The following is a 17,897-nucleotide window of genomic DNA, read 5'->3' as shown; positions in this document are numbered from 1 at the left end:
GTGAACCAGATGGGTCTTTAGAACAATCGATGAAAGATTCATGGTCACCATGGTCATTCCTGATTTTATTAACTGAAATTAAACGGCCATTGTGGGATTTGAACCTGTGTCCTCAGAGCCTTACCATGAGTCTCTGGGTTACTAGTTCAGTGGCATTAGCACTGTGCACTGGGTACTGATATGGCTGGAGTGCTAGAAATGACTGGGGGGTTTGTTAGGGTAGATGGAGAAAGAAATGAAATTAAAATGAAAATTGCTTATTGTCACGAGTAGGCTTCAATGAAGTTACTGTGAAAAGCCCCTAGTTGCCACATTCCGGCGCCTGTCCGGGGAGGCTGGTATGGGAATCGAACCGTGCTGCTGGCCTGCTTGGTCTGCTTTAAAAGCCAGCGATTTAGCCCAGTGTGCTAAACCAGCTTCCTCTGAAGGGAGAATCCAGCATAAACTGGCTTAACCTTAAAATTAGAGCCAGACCATTTGGGAGGGGCGACGCCAGGAAATCTGAAACATTCTTACCCCAGGAAGCTATCGAGATTAGTGGTCAACTGGGAATTTTGAAACTGAGATTTAGATTTCTGTTAGTCAAGGGTGCTGAGGATTACTGAGTCAAAATGCTAAACAAAGTTGAGGCTCAGTTTATTCCTGATCTAACAGAATGATGGAGCAGACTCGAGAGACTGAAAGTCCACCTCTTGTTCCAATGCTCTCCTATCTAGGGCACTGCTAAAGTTGAAATGTGTCGGAGCAAAGACTATATTAATCAGGTTGAGTTTTGAGACCGTGCAGTTAATGGCAGGAGGAAGGTAAGCTGTACTGGTGGAATGTTATTTTTATGGGTTTGAGTAGGGTGATCATGGCTCGGCACAACATTGAGGGCCGAAGGGCCTGTTCTGTGCTGTACTGTTCTATGTTCTATATATATTTTTAATTTGGAGTACCCAATTGCAATTTTTTCCAATAAAGAGCAATTTAGCGTAGCTAATCCACCTAACCTGCACATCTTTGGGTTTGTGGGGGTGAGACCCACGCAGACACGGGGAGAATGTGCAAGGTAGAATGTTCTTAACTGAAACCTGCACATACACTACGCACGGGAGCACAGTGGTTAGCACTGTTGCTTCACAGCGCCAAGGTCCCGGGTTCGATTCCCGGCTTGGGTCACTGTCCGTGCAGAGTCTGCATGTTCTCCCCGTGTCTGCGTGGGTTTCCTCCGGGTGATCAGGTTTCCCCCCTACAAATCCCGAAAGACGTGCTTGTTAGGTGAATTGGACATTATGAATTCTCCCTCCGTGTACGCGAACAGGTGCTGGAATGTGGCGACTAGGGGATTTTCACAGTAACTTCATTGCAGTGTTAATGTAAGCCTACTTGTGACAATAATAAAGATTATTATTATTTTTGTCACTGCTATTGGACAACTTCAGGCGTAGCACTTCGAAAGCTAAATTCAGATCGCAGATTATTGTAATGTAATTGTGCGCGCCATTTGGTTTGAAGCTTGGAAAAGCAGTGAGATTTGAACCCTTGTTAACCTCTTTTTTTTCCAAAATCCAGTGGGAATGCTGTGGCGCCCATAATGCAGATGATTGGAACTTGAATATTTACTTCAATTGTACAGATGGCAACACGAGTCGGGAGCGCTGTGGAGTGCCCTTTTCCTGCTGTACGAAGGACCCCACGGTATGGCAGCTGCATTTCGCTCAATTAGCAGCAAGGCCCTTAAAATTAAAACCGAGCAGCAACATGTGGCATTCATTTGCAGGAGTGTTTCAAACAAGGTTTCAGTATTCGGACAGGTGACTAAAGGTTTCGTCAAAGAACTGTTTTGAAGGAGTGTCTTAAAGGCGGAGAGAGATCGAGAGTCAGCGAGGTTTGGGAGAGGGAATTGGGAACATAGAGCTCGTGCAGCTGAAGGCACAGACACCATAGAATTTACAGTGCAGGAGTAGGCCATTCAGCCCATCAAGTCTGCACCGGCCTTGGAAAGAGCACCCATCTAATCCCACATCCCTACTCCATCCCATAACCCGGTAACCCCACCTACCCCACCTACCCTTTTTGGACACTAAGGGCAATTTAGCATGGCCAATCCACCTAACCTGCACATCTTTGGACTGTGGGAGGAAACCGGAGCCTCCGGAGGAAACCCACGCAGACACGGGGGAGAAAGCGCGAACACCGCGCAGACAGTGACCCAAGCCGGGAATCGAACCTGGGACCCTGGAGCTGTGAAGCTACTGTGCTAACCACTGTGCTACCATGCCAACGCCCCCTCCCCACCAGTGGTGGAGTGGTTAAGAGATGTGCATGCGCCCCCGATTGAGGAAGTGTGGAAATTTCCGAGGGTTGTGGAGTTAGAGACGTTCACGGAGATAGGGGCGCGGCCATAAATTTAACCAGGAGAAAGCTGACGTGACAAAACATGTCTGGACAAGGACATAAACGTGAGGACGATTCAGGGATAGAAAACCCTGGAGGCGTAGACTGTTTGAAATGCAAACACAAAATGATGTAATCACACTGTTGGTTCTCAGCTATTAAATTAACACCACTGCCAAAACCCATGATGCAAAGTGCTCAACTGTGGCCTAGAACCGTCCTTAAAAATAGATTTGTTTTCTGGATTTGGGACCGATGCTCAAGTTACCTCCCAACCTAGATATGGAACCTGAGAGAATATTAAACGACTTTGTAGCTAATTAGCCACTTTGAAGGGGACAGAAAGAGAAAGTGATTGGAGCAAGTTGCGTGTGGAATGCTGCATTGTTGGAGGTGCCGCCCTGTGGATGAGCCATAAATCCTCAGTCTCATCCAGCCCCCTCGGGAGGATCTTAGAGATTTCCTGGAACTATTTTGCAGAGGAGCAGGGGGAGTTCTCACCAGTGCCCTGGCCAATATTTATACCTCCACCGACATCACAAAAAGGCAGATGATCTGGTCGTTTTCGTACTGCTGTTTGTGGGAGCTTGCAAATGAGCTGGCACCGCACTTGCATTGAAACAATAACTGAAATTAAAGTACTTCCTTGGCTGTAAAGTGCTTTTGGATGTGCTGAGGCCACGAAAGACACTAGAGAAGTAATACTGTATTTATCTAATGCAAACTCATCCCGATCTGATGGTCAAACAGTGAAAATATAATGCACCTCCACTTAATTCCATAAATATAGGGCTATGACATGAGTGGAAACTTGTTTAATTCATGCAGTAAATCGCATATTTGCTAATACTTAATGTTGTTTCAATATTATCTTCTTTCTTCAGGAGGATGTCATTAACACCCAGTGTGGTTATGATGTGAGACTGAAGGAGGTGAGTAGGAACGGGTGGCAGCACGCAGGACTAAAGGGATTTCTTTCTAAAGTTCGCTTTTATAGGATGTGGGCCTTGCTGGTTAGGCCAGCATTTCTTGCCCATATCTAATTGTCCTTGGGAAGGTGGTGGTGAGTTGCCTTCTTGAACCGCTGCTATCCCAAGTGGTGTAGGTGCATCCTCAGTGCTGTTGGGGGGGGGGGGGGGGGGGTTCCATGATTTTGACCCAGCGGCAGTGAAGGAACGACGATATATTTCCAATTCAGGATGGGGAGTCACTTGGAGGGGAACTTCCAGGTGGTGGTAGTGGGTTTGGAAGCTATTGTCTAAGGAGCCTTGGTGAGTTCCTGCAGTGCATCTTGTAGACGGTACACACGGCTGCCACTGTTCATCGGTGGTGGAGGGTTTGAATGTTTGTGGAAGGGGGAGCAATCAAGCGGGCTGCTTTGTCCTGGATGATGTCAAGCTTCTTGAGTGTTGGAGCTGCACTCATCCAGGCAAGTGGGGAGGATTCCATTACATTCCTGACTTGTACCGTGTAGATGGTGGACAGGCTTTGGGGAGTCAGGAGGTGAGTTGCTCACCTCAGGATTCCTCGTATCTGACCTGCTCGTCTAGCCACAGTATTTATATGACTGGGACCAGTTCAGTTTCTTGTCAATGATGACCCCCCCCCCAAGATGTTGATAGTGGGGGATTCAGTGAAGATAATGTCATTGAATGTCATGGGGCGATGTTTTATTCTCTCTTATTCTGGGCCTCACGGTAGCATGGTGGTTAGCATCAATGCTTCACAGCTCCAGGGTCCCAGGTTCGATTCCCGGCTGGGTCACTGTCTGTGTGGAGTCTGCACGTCCTCCCTGTGTGTGCGTGGGTTTCCTCCGGGTGCTCCGGTTTCCTCCCACAGTCCAAAGATGTGCGGGTTAGGTGGATTGGCCATGCTAAATTTCCAGTAGTGTAAGGTTAATGGGGGGATTGTTGGGTTACGGGTATACGGGTTACGTGGGTTTAAAGTAGGGTGATCATTGCTCGGCACAACATCGAGGGCCGAAGGGCCTGTTCTGTGCTGTACTGTTCTATGTTCTATGTTCTTATTGGAGATGGTCATTGCCTGGCACTTGTGTGGCACAAATGTTACTCGTCACTTGTCTGCCCAAGCCTGGCTATTGTCCAGGTCTTGCTGCATTTGCAAGTGGACTGTTTCAGTGTCAAGGAATGGCACAGGAACTGTTTCGAGGAATCGTGAATGGTGCTGAACATTGTGCAATCATCAATAAAGAACTCCATATCTGACCTTGTGTTGGAAGGAAGGCCTTTGCTGAAACAGATAAAGATGCTTAACATTAAATGAGCTTCTTAAATTATATTTTGGCTTTCTGTGCCTGTGATACATTTAGAGTGAAGACATTTGGTTGGCTGCATAGAGTGTCACCACTATTCCGAGCCAACGTGGAGATGGTTGAGTAATCCGCCTTTTTATCAAGCTCGGAAACTTTACTGGTGTGTGGGTGGCTGGATTGATTTTCCACACTCCATTTGTATTATGTAACTACCCCACTCACCGCGTTTTGCTGACAAATAAACCTGCTTTTACAAAAGTACCCACTGTAGTTTCAGAAATGAGTTCTATTTGCAGTAGGTTGTAGGGCCTCTGTTTAAATAGACTCTGTAGACTGTTTGCTGCAGTGCATTGTTCGAGTAGATTCTTGATGTAAAATAGACCGTTTTCTGAGAGTTCTGCTTCAAGTCCCAGCCCATTTCCAACTTATTGATTGACTGAGTGGTGTCAATAGATAGTCTGGACGTTTTGCAGTGAGAGAGTGTTAGCTCCTGAGGTATTCAGAGTTCCATTCCTTGATTTTGAATTTGCTGTTGTCTGTGTTGACAATTCCAAATGTATGAAGCTTCCACATGGAGTGAAGGAAGAATAGGTTGTTCTTGTGCTGCTGGTTAGAATTGGTGGTGACCAGGAAACAGACATTTCCAGTTCTGACTTCAGTTACAATACCTGGAAAGATGAGATATTTGGGAAGAGGTAATAGGAACATGCAAACTGGATTGGGCCATTCAACCCCTCAAAACCTATCCCACCGTTCAGTTAGATCTGTACCTTAACTCCATCTAACCATCTTGGTTCCATATTCCTTAATATCTTTGCCTAACAAAAATCTATTGATATCCGCTTTGAGATTTTCCATGGAGGTATTGATACCTGTTGGAATATCTGGAATGGTTCCACTGCTTTGCAAATGTTCATTGTCACACTGCCAATCTGGTTCATAGTATGTCCGAGATTTTGTGTTGGCAAAGTGTTTGCATTCCTCTTAGACTGTGGATGCAGTCGGGGGATGAGGTCCAGATTTGTGCACTGCAGTAAAATGATCAACCTCACCCACTCACCTCACTTTCCAATAAACAAGTCGTAAAAATGTTAGTCGACACTGCAATAAATTTGTTTCCTTGGAGGAATATTGGCTGGTTTAGCACACTGGGCTAAATCGCTGGCTTTGAAAGCAGACCGACAAGCCAGCAACACGGTTCAATTCCCGTACCAGCCTCCCCGAACAGACGCCGGAATGTGGCGACTAGGGGCTTTCCCCAGTAACTTAATTGAAGCCTACTTGTGACAGTAAGTGATTGTCATTTTTCATTTCAGTTTCCTAGGCTGTCTAATTTGCTCTTCTGGACATTGCAAAATGGGCAACTGTACATTGAAGGGTTCACCATTTGCGCCCAGACTGAAACTGAGAGACACCTACAATGATACAAGGTTTGGGGAGGGTTGCTATATTGATCTCTCCTTTCCCCAGCGTTGGTCAATAAAGCCCTCATCCGTGCCTGATGCACCTTCAGGAGTGATTATTTTTGTTGCTCTACTAGTTGATGTCCCGCAGTTCACCTTCTGTAAATTGCAGTGATCGAGGGCTGGCTTCTCCGATTCTGCGGCTCTGTCCGCAGGATCCGTCTGGTCTTACGACCAGAAAGTCGGGGCGCCCCGCACGATCCTCCACCCTGTGGGTGGGGGGGGGGGGGGGGTTAGCAGCTGTGCAGCGTAAAGCCCCTGGCTTTACCGGCAGATACGGCCGCAGGATTGCCAGGTTCCGTGGCCGGCAGACGGACCCTCTATTTAACATCCGATGTGGAAGGTGGTGCCTCTGACAGTGTAGTGCTCTCTCCTTGCTGTGCTGGGACTGACAGGCTACATTTTGTTCAGGTCTCTGGACTGAGACTCGAACCCTCGGGCTTCTGACTCCCAAGGTGAGAGTGTCGCCCTCTGAGCGAGGGCTGACACTAAAAATGGTTTGTAATGGGGGAGACGTTGATTATGTTAGCTTATTTTATTTAAATTTGATTTATCTAATTTTAATTTATGGTTAAGTTCTCTTGTTTGGGGGGTGGGTGGGGGAATGTGATACATGTGATGTTACGGTATGGGGGGAATTGTGGGTGTTATGGGGCTGTTAGTTGCATATTACTGCTTTTTGCTATACTTTTTGTTATATTTTCTGTAAAAAATTCCAATAAAAATTATTAAAAAAAAAAAAAAAAAATTGTTTGTAATTGCTGCTTTCCCCGACTGTGGCCAGCTCAGGACATCGGAACAGGAGGAGGCCGTTTAGACCCTTGAGGCTGTTTGCCATTCAATGAGATCATGGCTGACCTGTGACCGAACTCCATCAGATTTGTGTGCTCGCTTAGATTAATGTTAAAAGGGCATTTTTCAAACGCAGCGGGAAACTCGAGGATCGTTGGCTGCACAGAATTTTCGCATTGTGTTTAGTTTTTTTTACATTGCTGATTCCAATGTGACTTCGCCCTAATTACATTTGCATTACTCACAGGTGCTGGAGCAGCAGAATTATATTTACACTAAAGGTTGTGTGGGACAGTTTGAGAAATGGCTCCAGGAAAATCTGACGGTGGTCGCAGGAATATTTATTGGAATCGCATTGTTGCAGGTGAGGGTTACTGTCGTGTCATCTTGTGCTTGCTTCACATATTCCCTCCATGGTCTCATCCCTCCCCTGTCTCCGTTGCCTCTTCCAGTTCCACATCCCCGGGGTCCCCGGCGAAGCCTCTTGAGCATCGCCATTGGTGACCGTGCCTTCCACTGCCCGGGCCCCGACTCCCGCCCGGGCCCCGACCCCCGCCCGGGCCCCGACCCCCGCCCGGGCCCCGACCCCCGCCCGGGCCCCGACCCCCGCCCGGGCCCCGACCCCCGCCCGGGCCCCGACTCCCGCCTGGGCCCCGAGTTCTCGAATTCACACCCCAAACCCCTCTACCCCTCTCCTCCTTATAAGACGATTTTTAAAAGCCTCCCTCTTTCATCGTGTTTTTGGTCACCTGTCATCGTTTCTGCTTGATGCCAAGTTTCTTTTGATAATCACTGCCATAAAGCACCAGGTTTAGCTCAGTGGGTTGTGCAGCTGCTCCGTGATGTGGAGCAAGGCCAGCAGTGTGGGTTCAATTCCTGTACCGGCTGAGGTTATTCAGTCTTCTCAACCTTGGTCCTCGCCTGAACTGTGGTGATCCTCTGGTTAAATCACCCCCAGTCAGCTGTCCCCCTCAGAGGGGACAAGCAGCCCATGGTCATCTGGGACTGTGGCGACTTTACTTTTTACATGATTTATGATGGCATCTTCCATCAGGGTGAATTTCACTGGAACGTTGTTAAGGAAAGCGTGCATTCCTTGGAGGCTGGGTGGTGCTGTGGAGGGAAAAATGTTTTCTTTTCCATTCTGCAACTGGGCAATATCCAACTTGGATAGATAGCATCAGTGTTTCCTCACTAATACTAAATAAAGTTCACTTTATGTAAGCTCTAGTCCCTTGGGGACAGGATTGGTTGCACAATATCTACCCAATGTGTTTTCTCATTGTAAGGTCTTGAGAGTCGGCCATGTACAAAGTGAAAATGAAGCACAAGAATGTCAGTGTTGGCCCAGTAAACATCACAGAATTGTTACAGCACAATAGGAGGCCATTCAGTCCATCATGTCTGTGCCAGTTCCTCAAATCAGCTATTCACAGAGTGCCATTACCTCGCCTTCTCCCTGCACACCGGGGAGACAGTGGCAAAGTGGTATTGTCACTGGACTCGATTACTGAAACTCTGGGGACCCGGGTTCAAATCCTACCGTGGCATGGTGGTGAAATTTGAATTCAATTTAAAAATAATAATAATCTGGAATTAATGGGTGACCATCGTCGTAAAAACCCATCTGATTCACTAATGTCCTTTAGGGACGGAAATCTGCCGTCCTTACCTGGTCTGGCCTACATGTGACTCCAGATCCACAGGTATGTGGTTGACTCCTGATGTGGGAATTGGGGAAAGGCAATAAATGCTGGTCCAGCCATGGAGATTTAAAAAAAAAATATTTTCCCTCTTGAATGCTTTGATTAACCCTGTCCCCACGCCACACTCACTGAGTCCTGATCTTCACCATTCGCAGTGTGACAACATTTCTCCTAATTCCTCCACTGCTTCTTTTGTGAATTACATTAAATTGGTGTCCATAAGACCATAACACGTAGGAACAGAAGGAGGCCATTCGGCCCATCGAGTCTGCACCGAACCTCTGGAAGAGCACCTAACTAGGTGCCCCCCCCCCCACCACCTATGCCCATACCCCCACCTAACCTTTTGGACACTTAAGGGCCAGTTCACCATAGCCAATTTATTATAGCAAATCCACCTAACCCGCACATCTTTGGAGCGCCCGGAGGAAACCCACGCAGACACATGGAGAACGTGCAGACTCCACACGGACAGTTAGTTACCCAGTGCCGGAATTTCACCCCGGACCCTGGAGCTCTGAGGCGGCAGTGCTTACCACTGTGCCTCCGCTCCACCCTGCTCCCGATCTACTCTGTCCAGATCACTCGGTATTTTGGAAAACTCTATCAAATCTTTTCTCTGCCTTCTCTTCTCCAAGGAAAACAGTCCCAACTTCATTCTCATGAATCTTTCCTGCACTCTCTCAATACCTTCACAACCTGCCCCTCGGCCGATACACACGCATTTTGCTGCCGCCTCTATCTTTATTCCCCCGTTACGAAGTTGGATCAAGAAGGAGGCAGGAATAACTTTGCTATTTTTCAAGTCTGTATTTTTATTTTTTTGCAGTGATCAGATAACGAGGGAGGAAATATGTTCGGTCAGGGGCAGTTTTCCACTTGGGACACTGTCGATGACAGTGACACTCGCCTGGGAGTTGGAAAGTTGTGGGTTGAAGCCCCACCGTGGACACTTGAGCCCAATTATCTAGACTGACGCTCAATGGCAGTACCTAAGGGAATGCTGCACTGTCAGAGGCTCGGTCTTTTTGAATGAAACACTAAACCAAGGCCAAGCCTTAAAAAAAATTATTGATGGGTTGTGGGTGTGACTGGCTTGGCCCAGCATTTATTGCCCACCCCTAATGGCCCTCAAGAAGGTGGTGGTCAACTCCACGTTTCTGGGGTTTTCTTTTGTACTTTCTGTTTGTTCTTTTGATACTGCGGAGTCGAGAACTGTGCATGTAATATTGTGGAAGTTAAATCTGCGCTGTTTGGCAAAATCACTAATAACGCTTCGCTTTCCTGCTGGAATTTATCATAGAATTTACAGTGCAGAAGGAGGCCATTCGGCCCATCGAGTCTGCACCGGTTCCTGGAAAGAGCACCCTACCCAAGGTCAACACCTCCACCCTATCCCCATAACCCAGTAACCCCACCCAACACTAAGGGCAATTTTGGACACTAAAGGGCAATTTAGCATGGCCAATCCACCTAACCTGCACATCTTTGGACTGTGGGAGGAAACCGGAGCACCCGGAGGAAACCCACGCACACATGGGGAGGATGTACAGACTCCGCACAGACAGTGACCCAAGCCGGAATCGAACCTGGGACCCTGGAGCTGTGAAGCAATTGGGCTATCCACAATGCTACCGTGCTGCCCGCTGGAAGCTGGGATTGCACATCACCTGCCTCCAACCGCCTGACTCTTACTTTTGCTGTGAATTTGATCACGGAATGTGAGTATTGCTGATGAGGTTAGCAAGATGGGCGGCACGGCAGCACAGTGGGTAGCACTGTTGCTTCACAGTGCCAGGGACCCGGGTTCGATTCCCAGCCTGGGTCACTGTCGGTGTGGAGTCTGCACGTTCTCCCCGTGTCTGCGTGGGTTTCCTCCGGGTGCTCCGGTTTCCTCCCACAAGTCTCCGAAAGACAAGGTGTTAGGTGAATTGGACATTCTGAATTCTCCCTCTGTGTCCCGAACAGGCTCCAGAATGTGGCGACTAGGGGCTTTTCACAGTGACTTCATTGCAGTGTTAATGTAAGCCTACTTGTGACAACAAAGAGTATTATTATTATTATAATTGTTGCCCATCCCTTTTGAGAAGTACAACAGTTACACGTAAGGAAGTTTGGCTAAATTGACCGTTCAGTTGCAAATTGCGGGATCCCATTAAATCACTGTGGGCTCAATCTGTCTCTCTAAATCTGGTACATTGGCTCAGAATTACTGACTTCTACTCCTGCTAATTATATTTTTGAATTGCTTCCTTTAGGATAAACATCTGTTTTTTTTAAAGCACGTCAAGCTAGCTGGCCAGTTCTTCTGACCATTTTTGGAGGGAAATTGTGGCGCAACATGGTTGTTTATCATCATCGAGCTTCAAACAACATCCCTGACGACTGCCTATCCTTGACCTCAGTACCCTCGGGGGAACAGGCTAAATCACAGCTGCTTAATAATAATAATCTTTATTCATGTCACAAGTAGGCTTACATTAACGCTGCAGTGAAGTTACTGTGAAAAACCCCTAGTCGCCACATTCTCCGTCAAGGGGCAGTCGGTTCTCCATTAAGCCTTGTGAGAAGGTCCGAGTGTGTCGTACCTGTCCAGGTGTGGTCACCCGCTCTGATTGGCTGATTTCCAGGAGGTTTCATCGCGTAAGAAACTGGCCTGTCCAATCAGAGATTTTTTTTCCTTGGGAAGCATGGTGGTGCAGTGGTTAGCAATGCTGCCTCACGGCGCCGAGACCCCAGGTTCGATCCCGGCTCTGCGTCACTGTCCGTGTGGAGTTTGCACATTCTCCCCGTGTTTGCGTGGGTTTTTCCCCCACAACCCAAAGATGTGCAAGGTAGGTGGATTGGCCACGCTAAATTGTCCCTTAATTGGAAAAAATTAATCGGGTACTCTAAATTTATTTTTAAAAAGAGTTTATTTTTCCCCCTCCCCAGCTTCAATGTCACAAATGAGCAAAAATGTTCTTGGAAAAGTGGAAAATATGCAAAACGCTGGATGTGTTGGCGCAGGTCAGACAGTGTCTGTCGAGGAATAGTCAACTCCCCCGGTCAATAACCATTCCTCAGAACTCCGGTCACAGATAGATTAACTCTGTACTTCTCTCTACAGATGCTGAGTATTTCCAGCCTCTTCTAATTTTCCAGTACTTTGCTACATGTCCGTGTGATTTCCTATCTTCCGGCTAGTTTGATATTCAATTCCCAGCGACACTGAGGCAGTCCTACAGGATAGGCAGCCCGATGTGCTGATTGGGCAGGGAGTCTGGCTTTTGGGAGGGTTGGCATGCAGGATGATAGAGGTCCTTCCGTTTAGGGGTAGATGGAGAGATGTTTCCACTTGGGATGGAGTCCAAAATTTAGGAAGCTTAAACGTAAGAGCGTTACTAAAAAATCCAAGAGGGAATTCACGGGAATTACCCAGCGAGTGGTGTGAAGGTGGGTGGAACTCGCCCCTGGAGGGATCGTTGAGTCAAAGAAACTTAATTGAGCCAAAGAACAAAGAATAAAGAAAAGTACAGCACAGGAACAGGCCCTTCGGCCCTCCACATTTATTCAACCGCTCCTCATAGCTAATGCCATCCATACCAGGCAACATTCTGGTAAATCTCTTCTGCACCCTCTCTAAAGCCTCCACATCCTTCTGGTAGTGTGGCGACCAGAATTGAACACTATACTCCAAGTGTGGTCTAACTAAGGTTCTATACAGCTGCAACATGACTTGCCAATTCTTATACTCAATGCCCCGGCCAATGAAGGTAAGCATGCTGTATGCCTTCTTGACTACCTTCTTCACCTGTGTTGCCCCTTTCAGTGACCTGTGGACCTGTACACCTAGATCTCTCTGACTTTCAATACTCTTGAGGGTTCTACCATTCACTGTATATTCCCTACCTGCATTAGACCTTCCAAAATGCATTACCTCACATTTGTGCGGATTAAACTCCATCTGCCATCTCTCCGCCCAAGTCTCCAAACGATCTAAATCCTGCTGTATCCTCTGACAGTCCTCATCGCTATCTGCAATTCCACCAACCTTTGTGTCGTCTGCAAACTTACTAATCAGACCAGTTACATTTTCCTCCAAATCATTTATATATACTATGAACAGCAAAGGTGCCAGCAGTGATCCCTGAGGAACACCACGCGTCACAGCCTCCAATCAGAAAAGCACCCTTCCATTGCTACTCTCTGCCTTCTATGACCTAGCCAGTTCTGTATCCATCTTGCCAGCTCACAATTGATCCCGTGTGACTTCACCTTTTGTACCAGTCTACCATGAGGGACCTTGTCAAAGGCCTTACTGAAGTCCATATAGACAACATCCACTGCCCTACCTGCGTTAATCAAATTTGTGGCCTGTTCGAAAAACTCAAGTTCGTGAGACGTGACCTCCCCTTCACAAAACCATGCTGCCTCTCACTAATACGTCCATTTGCTTCCAAATGGGAGTAGATCCTGTCTCGATGAATTCTCTCCAGTAATTTCCCTACCACTGACGTAAGGCTCACCGGCCTGTAGTTCCCTGGATTATCCTTGCTACCCTTCTTAAACAAAGGAACAACATTGTCTATTCTCCATTCCTTCGGGACATCACCTGAAGACAGGATCCAAAGATTTCTATCAAGGCCTCAGCAATTTCCTCTCTTGCCTCCTTTAGTATTCTGGGGTAGATCCCATCAGGCCCTGGGGACTTATCCACCTTAATATTTTTCGAGATGCCCAACACCTCGTCTTTTTGGATCTCAATGTGATCCAGCCTATCTACACACTCTTCTCCAGACTCAACATCCGCCAATTCCTTCTCTTTGGTGAATACTGATGCAAAGTATTCATTTAGTACCTCGCCCATATCCTCTGGCTCCACACAGAGATTCCCTCGCCCTCCACACCCAGGATTCCTGTGCATTTCATTGGATGCTGGACACTTTGGAATATTTCAACTAGTTTTGAAGTGACTTTAATATTTATATACTGAATAGTACCTTGGTATTTAAAAATGCAATGTGTTTTTAATTTCTCTCTTTCACAGATATTTGGGATCTGCCTGTCTCAAAATTTGGTCAGTGATATTGAAGCAGTTAGAGCGAGCTGGTGACTGAGCACCCCCATCATGGAGTGAACACAGCATGGGACCAGGACAAGAACACAGCAGCTCCCTGAATGTCACTTGCACGCCGAGCCCTGCGATATTCCAGGATAAGGGTGGGGAGAGATGCACGTGATGCTTTGTGAAATGGATGCTTTCCTCCCAACTCTCTTCTCCACCCCCCCCCCTCCATGTCCCCTCCCCCACACCCCCACCTATTCCCACCCCACCTCAACTGCTCTCCGAAAGTGTGACTGCGATTGGATTATGCAGGATGGATGCTGTGGTCACAAACCCGCCCAGAGGAGATTCAAAACAGAGCATCTTCAGTGATCAATGATCACCTGGCTGAACATGTCCTCCCTCCTTCACAGTCCTGACACACTGGGTCGTGGTGATAACTGCCGGTGCCAGCATTGCCGTGATAGCCGTCCTGCGTTTGAAAGCACAGAGTAAAGTGTCTCTTCCCTGACAGACTCAAACTTTACCCCCTTGTAAAAATGTTTTAAATGACATTGTTCACAGAATTTGCAGCCCAGGAGGAGTCCATTGTGGTTGGGCCAATACTAACCTGTCTGTCCCTGCCTTTCCTGGTTGGTGTCTTGTTCAATCTATCCCCTCTCCTCCCAGTTGGGAACTTCGCAGCATCTTGCAATCCGAGACCCAGGGGGGTAACAACACAGACGAGGGGCCTTCACAGACTGATTTAGATGGTTGAATTTCATGTGCCTGTGACCTGAGGCAGTAATTTGATGGTTTTGTGAAGTTCTTTGCCAAATATCTGTACACTTTTATTAAGTGCAAAAAAAAAAGGGACAATGTACCTTTTCTAATTCTGCTGGGTGGTTTTTTTTCCTCAAAACTTCCTTCCTGTCCTTCTGTAAATAAATGAAAATACAAAGTTATAGTGTTATATGTAGGATAATGTCTTCAGTTAATACGTTTTCGTAGAAGCACAAGATAATAGAACCCAATGTTACACATGGACACCTTTAAAGTTATTTTGTTAAAGCAAAAACTATTGTAATATATTTTAAAAAATCGATGTACCCCAAAAACATTCGTACTAAGCATTTCAGAGAGATGCAGTAAATTGCTAAATTACTCACTTGCAAATGATAATTGAGATAGAATAGTAGTCCAATTTACTTGCAGTATAACCCAAGGTTATAGAGCTAAAACTGGGCGCGTTATAAAGAAAGAATGCATTTTCGCAATGATGAATATTCAGTATTACTTAGTCCTAAAACTGTCAATTTCCTCTTGTACTTTTGTTAATTCTGCCTGCATCCAGCTTCTGTGCCAGCGTCGGGTGTGACATTTATGATCATGTTTAATCAGCTCCCTCCTGTTTGCACAGCGTTGCATGATTGTTTGCTGGGATCTCTTGTTGAGATATGAGTGGATAATCCCTCCATGTAAAGAGTTTTACGCGTACGCCCCAATGACACTCTGGACCGATCAACCTTATCACTGAGTGACACCGGTTCGTGAGACCCCCCAGAAGATGCTGTTTCAGTCAGATGTCACTATACTGGTTTGTGGATGGTGGTCATCCACTTTTAAATAAAAGAAACACTTTTCTACACTGATGGCCGTGTGTGCTTTCAAAATACAGAGGTTTCAGACCAGGTGTTTTTTTTAAATGTCTCGATTTGTTACCCATGACAAGTCCTCAAAATGTAACCTCACTTGCCCCAACTTTATATGAATGTACACCTCCAGCTCGTATCCGCAAAAACACTGCACGTTTTTTTTTAACTTCATGGCGAACTTTGGACAAAAATAAATCTGCCAGAATAAAGAAAATATATAGTTTTTGCTGCCCTTTTTTTAAAGACATGGGGGATTGACGCTCGAGAACTCCTTCGAAAATTAATTGGAATCTCATCCAGATGCTGGCACTCTGAAATTAACAACAGAAAATGCTGGAAATACTCAGCAGGCCAGACAGCATCTGTGGAGAGAGAAACTTTCGTGGATCTGATGGAAGGTCACAGACCTGAAACACTAACTCTGTTTCTCTCTCTCTCCACCAGACCTGCTGAGTTTGGGCGTCGCGGGATCGGTTATCATTTATTGCCCATCCTTAATTGCCCCCGAGAAGGTGGGGGTGAGCTGCCTTCTGGAACCGGCTGTAGTCTCTGTGCTGTAGATACATCCACAGTGCTGTTAGGGAGGGAGGGAGTTCCTGGATTTTGACACAGCGACAGTGAGGAAATGGTGATATAGTTCCAGCATTTGCATATGGCCGTTCCAGTTTTCTGTTTTTATACCTGTGTCAATGGCCACTTCCGCACCTCTTCCAACCAGACCAATCAAGGGTCGGGTTGCCAACTCTTCAAGGTTGTCCTGATGTCTCGAGATTAATCTCTAAAATGTTCCTGTGGGCAAAACCTGGGAGAAAAAAAATCAGTGCCAGAATTTTATTTTTGCGCTACGTCAGTTTCAGTAGTCAAGAAAAAATATCACAAATGGAATTGGCCAACATCAAGATTTATCCAATGGGACGTTGAAGGCTTTGTTTTCAATTGGCCGAGGGAAGATGGGATGGTCCTAAAGGATATATGTGTCAGCTGATCAATGGCGGGAATTTGGGATAGCAGCCATCGGGTGGTCTGCGACCAAACATCCTTGAATATTCCTGAGGAGGAATGGCAGGAATCTCTAATCGAGGGAAAGCCTATAGTGCTCAAAGGGGCTTGGTTTTGGGAAGGTGAACCTACTTTGCCCTGGGTAGGGGCAGGTCTAATGGCTCAATAATGTTCAGCAATGACTAAATGCATGTAAGTAATTGACAAACTCTGCACTTTGACCCCCCCCCCCCCCCCCCCCCTATTTTACTGCAGTCACACATCATGAAAAATAACTTCATTTTTTTAACAACTTAATGGAGCTTCCTCTGGATGGATTCCTAAGATGATACTGTGGCACGGGTAAAGGCCGTCTGTTTATCTCCGTGTGCTGTGTACTTCCTCAACTGTGGTCCAGGTTCTATCACCCTCGGCTGTGTCAAAATCACAAGGACTCGAACACGGAAATCTAGGCCGCTGCACAGTTAGAGGTGCCATCTTTTGGACTAAACACTGAAACATGAGGCCTTGTCTGTCCCCTGAAGTGGTCTCAAGGATCCTCGTACTACTTTGATCAAGAGCAGGACAGTTTTTATTGGGAATTATTTATCTCTCGGCCAACACCCAAGAACATTATTTGGTGGTTATCACGTTGAAGCTTGTAGGAGTTTGTTGTGTGCCACTGTAGCTATCTTGTTCCTCCGACATTGTAACAGTGTGAAGCACTCGAGGTCATCAATGTTGCTATTAGAACAGAAATCCACTTTTTGGAGGGGGAAACCGCAGTGCTGAGCATTCCTGAATTAAGGAAAATCACTGTGGATTTGCTCCCTCCTCATCACAACATTTACAATTCCTAGAACATTGGACATGTCGAGGTTTGGGCCTAGATATGATGGTCTCCAAAGTCAAATAGCATGTTTTTTTTTTGTTCTTTTATGGGATGTGGACATTGCTGGCCGGACCAGAATTTGTTCTCCTGTCCCTAACTGTCATTGAACTGAAGGCATTTAAGAGTCAACCTCATTGCTGTGGGTCTGGAGTCAAATGTAGGCCAGACCAGGTAAGGACGGCAGATTTCTCCTTCCCCAAAAGGCATCAGTGAACCAGGTAGGTTTTTACAATTACTGAGACTAGCTTGATATTCTGGAGTTATTAATTGAAAAGCTTAGTTAAAAAGTCAGGATTAACGAGCACCTTTGAGGAGAGCGAGGCAGAAGATTTGGAAGAGAAATTCCAGAGCTTGGGAACGAGGCAACTCAAAGCACCCTGCCAATGTGGAGCAATTACAATCACAGCTGTGTAAGCAGCAAGAATTGGTAAGTTTAAATCTAGGTTGATAGACGAGGATTGAATCTTTGGGAGAGGATGGTTGATCCCCACGAAAGTACCCTGTGATAATCAAGAAAAAATACTGAACTTTTTATAAATTTAGATTGCCCAATTATTTTTTTCCAATTAAGGGGCAATTTAGCGCGGCCAACCCACCTAACCTGCACATCTTTAGGCTGTGGGGTCGAAACTCACGCAAACACGGGGAGAATGTGCAAACTCTGCACGGGCAGTGACCCAGAGCTGGGAACGAACCTGGGACCTCGGCGCCGTGAGACTGCAGTGCTAACCACT

At 46.5% G+C, this 17,897-nt stretch overlaps 1 protein-coding gene across 1 annotated transcript in view; it reads left to right on the top strand.

Annotated features, from left to right (window-relative positions):
• Window positions 1–15,290, top strand: part of tspan5a (tetraspanin 5a) — a 108,716-nt gene extending 93,426 nt beyond the window's left edge. The window contains exons 5-8 of the mRNA XM_038792788.1: window positions 1,555–1,680; window positions 3,264–3,311; window positions 7,154–7,270; window positions 13,642–15,290. Of these exons, the coding sequence (XP_038648716.1) occupies window positions 1,555–1,680; window positions 3,264–3,311; window positions 7,154–7,270; window positions 13,642–13,707 (357 nt within the window). The 3' untranslated portion in view covers window positions 13,708–15,290. The remainder of the gene's footprint in view (window positions 1–1,554; window positions 1,681–3,263; window positions 3,312–7,153; window positions 7,271–13,641) is intronic.
• The last annotated feature ends 2,607 nt before the right edge of the window (window positions 15,291–17,897 follow it).

The sequence above is a fragment of the Scyliorhinus canicula genome, chromosome 3 (genome assembly GCF_902713615.1).
Source record: "Scyliorhinus canicula chromosome 3, sScyCan1.1, whole genome shotgun sequence".
NCBI classification, from domain to species: Eukaryota; Metazoa; Chordata; class Chondrichthyes; order Carcharhiniformes; family Scyliorhinidae; genus Scyliorhinus; species Scyliorhinus canicula.
Note: the sequence above shows the minus strand (reverse complement) of the source record. Positions and strands in the feature narration are given on the sequence as shown.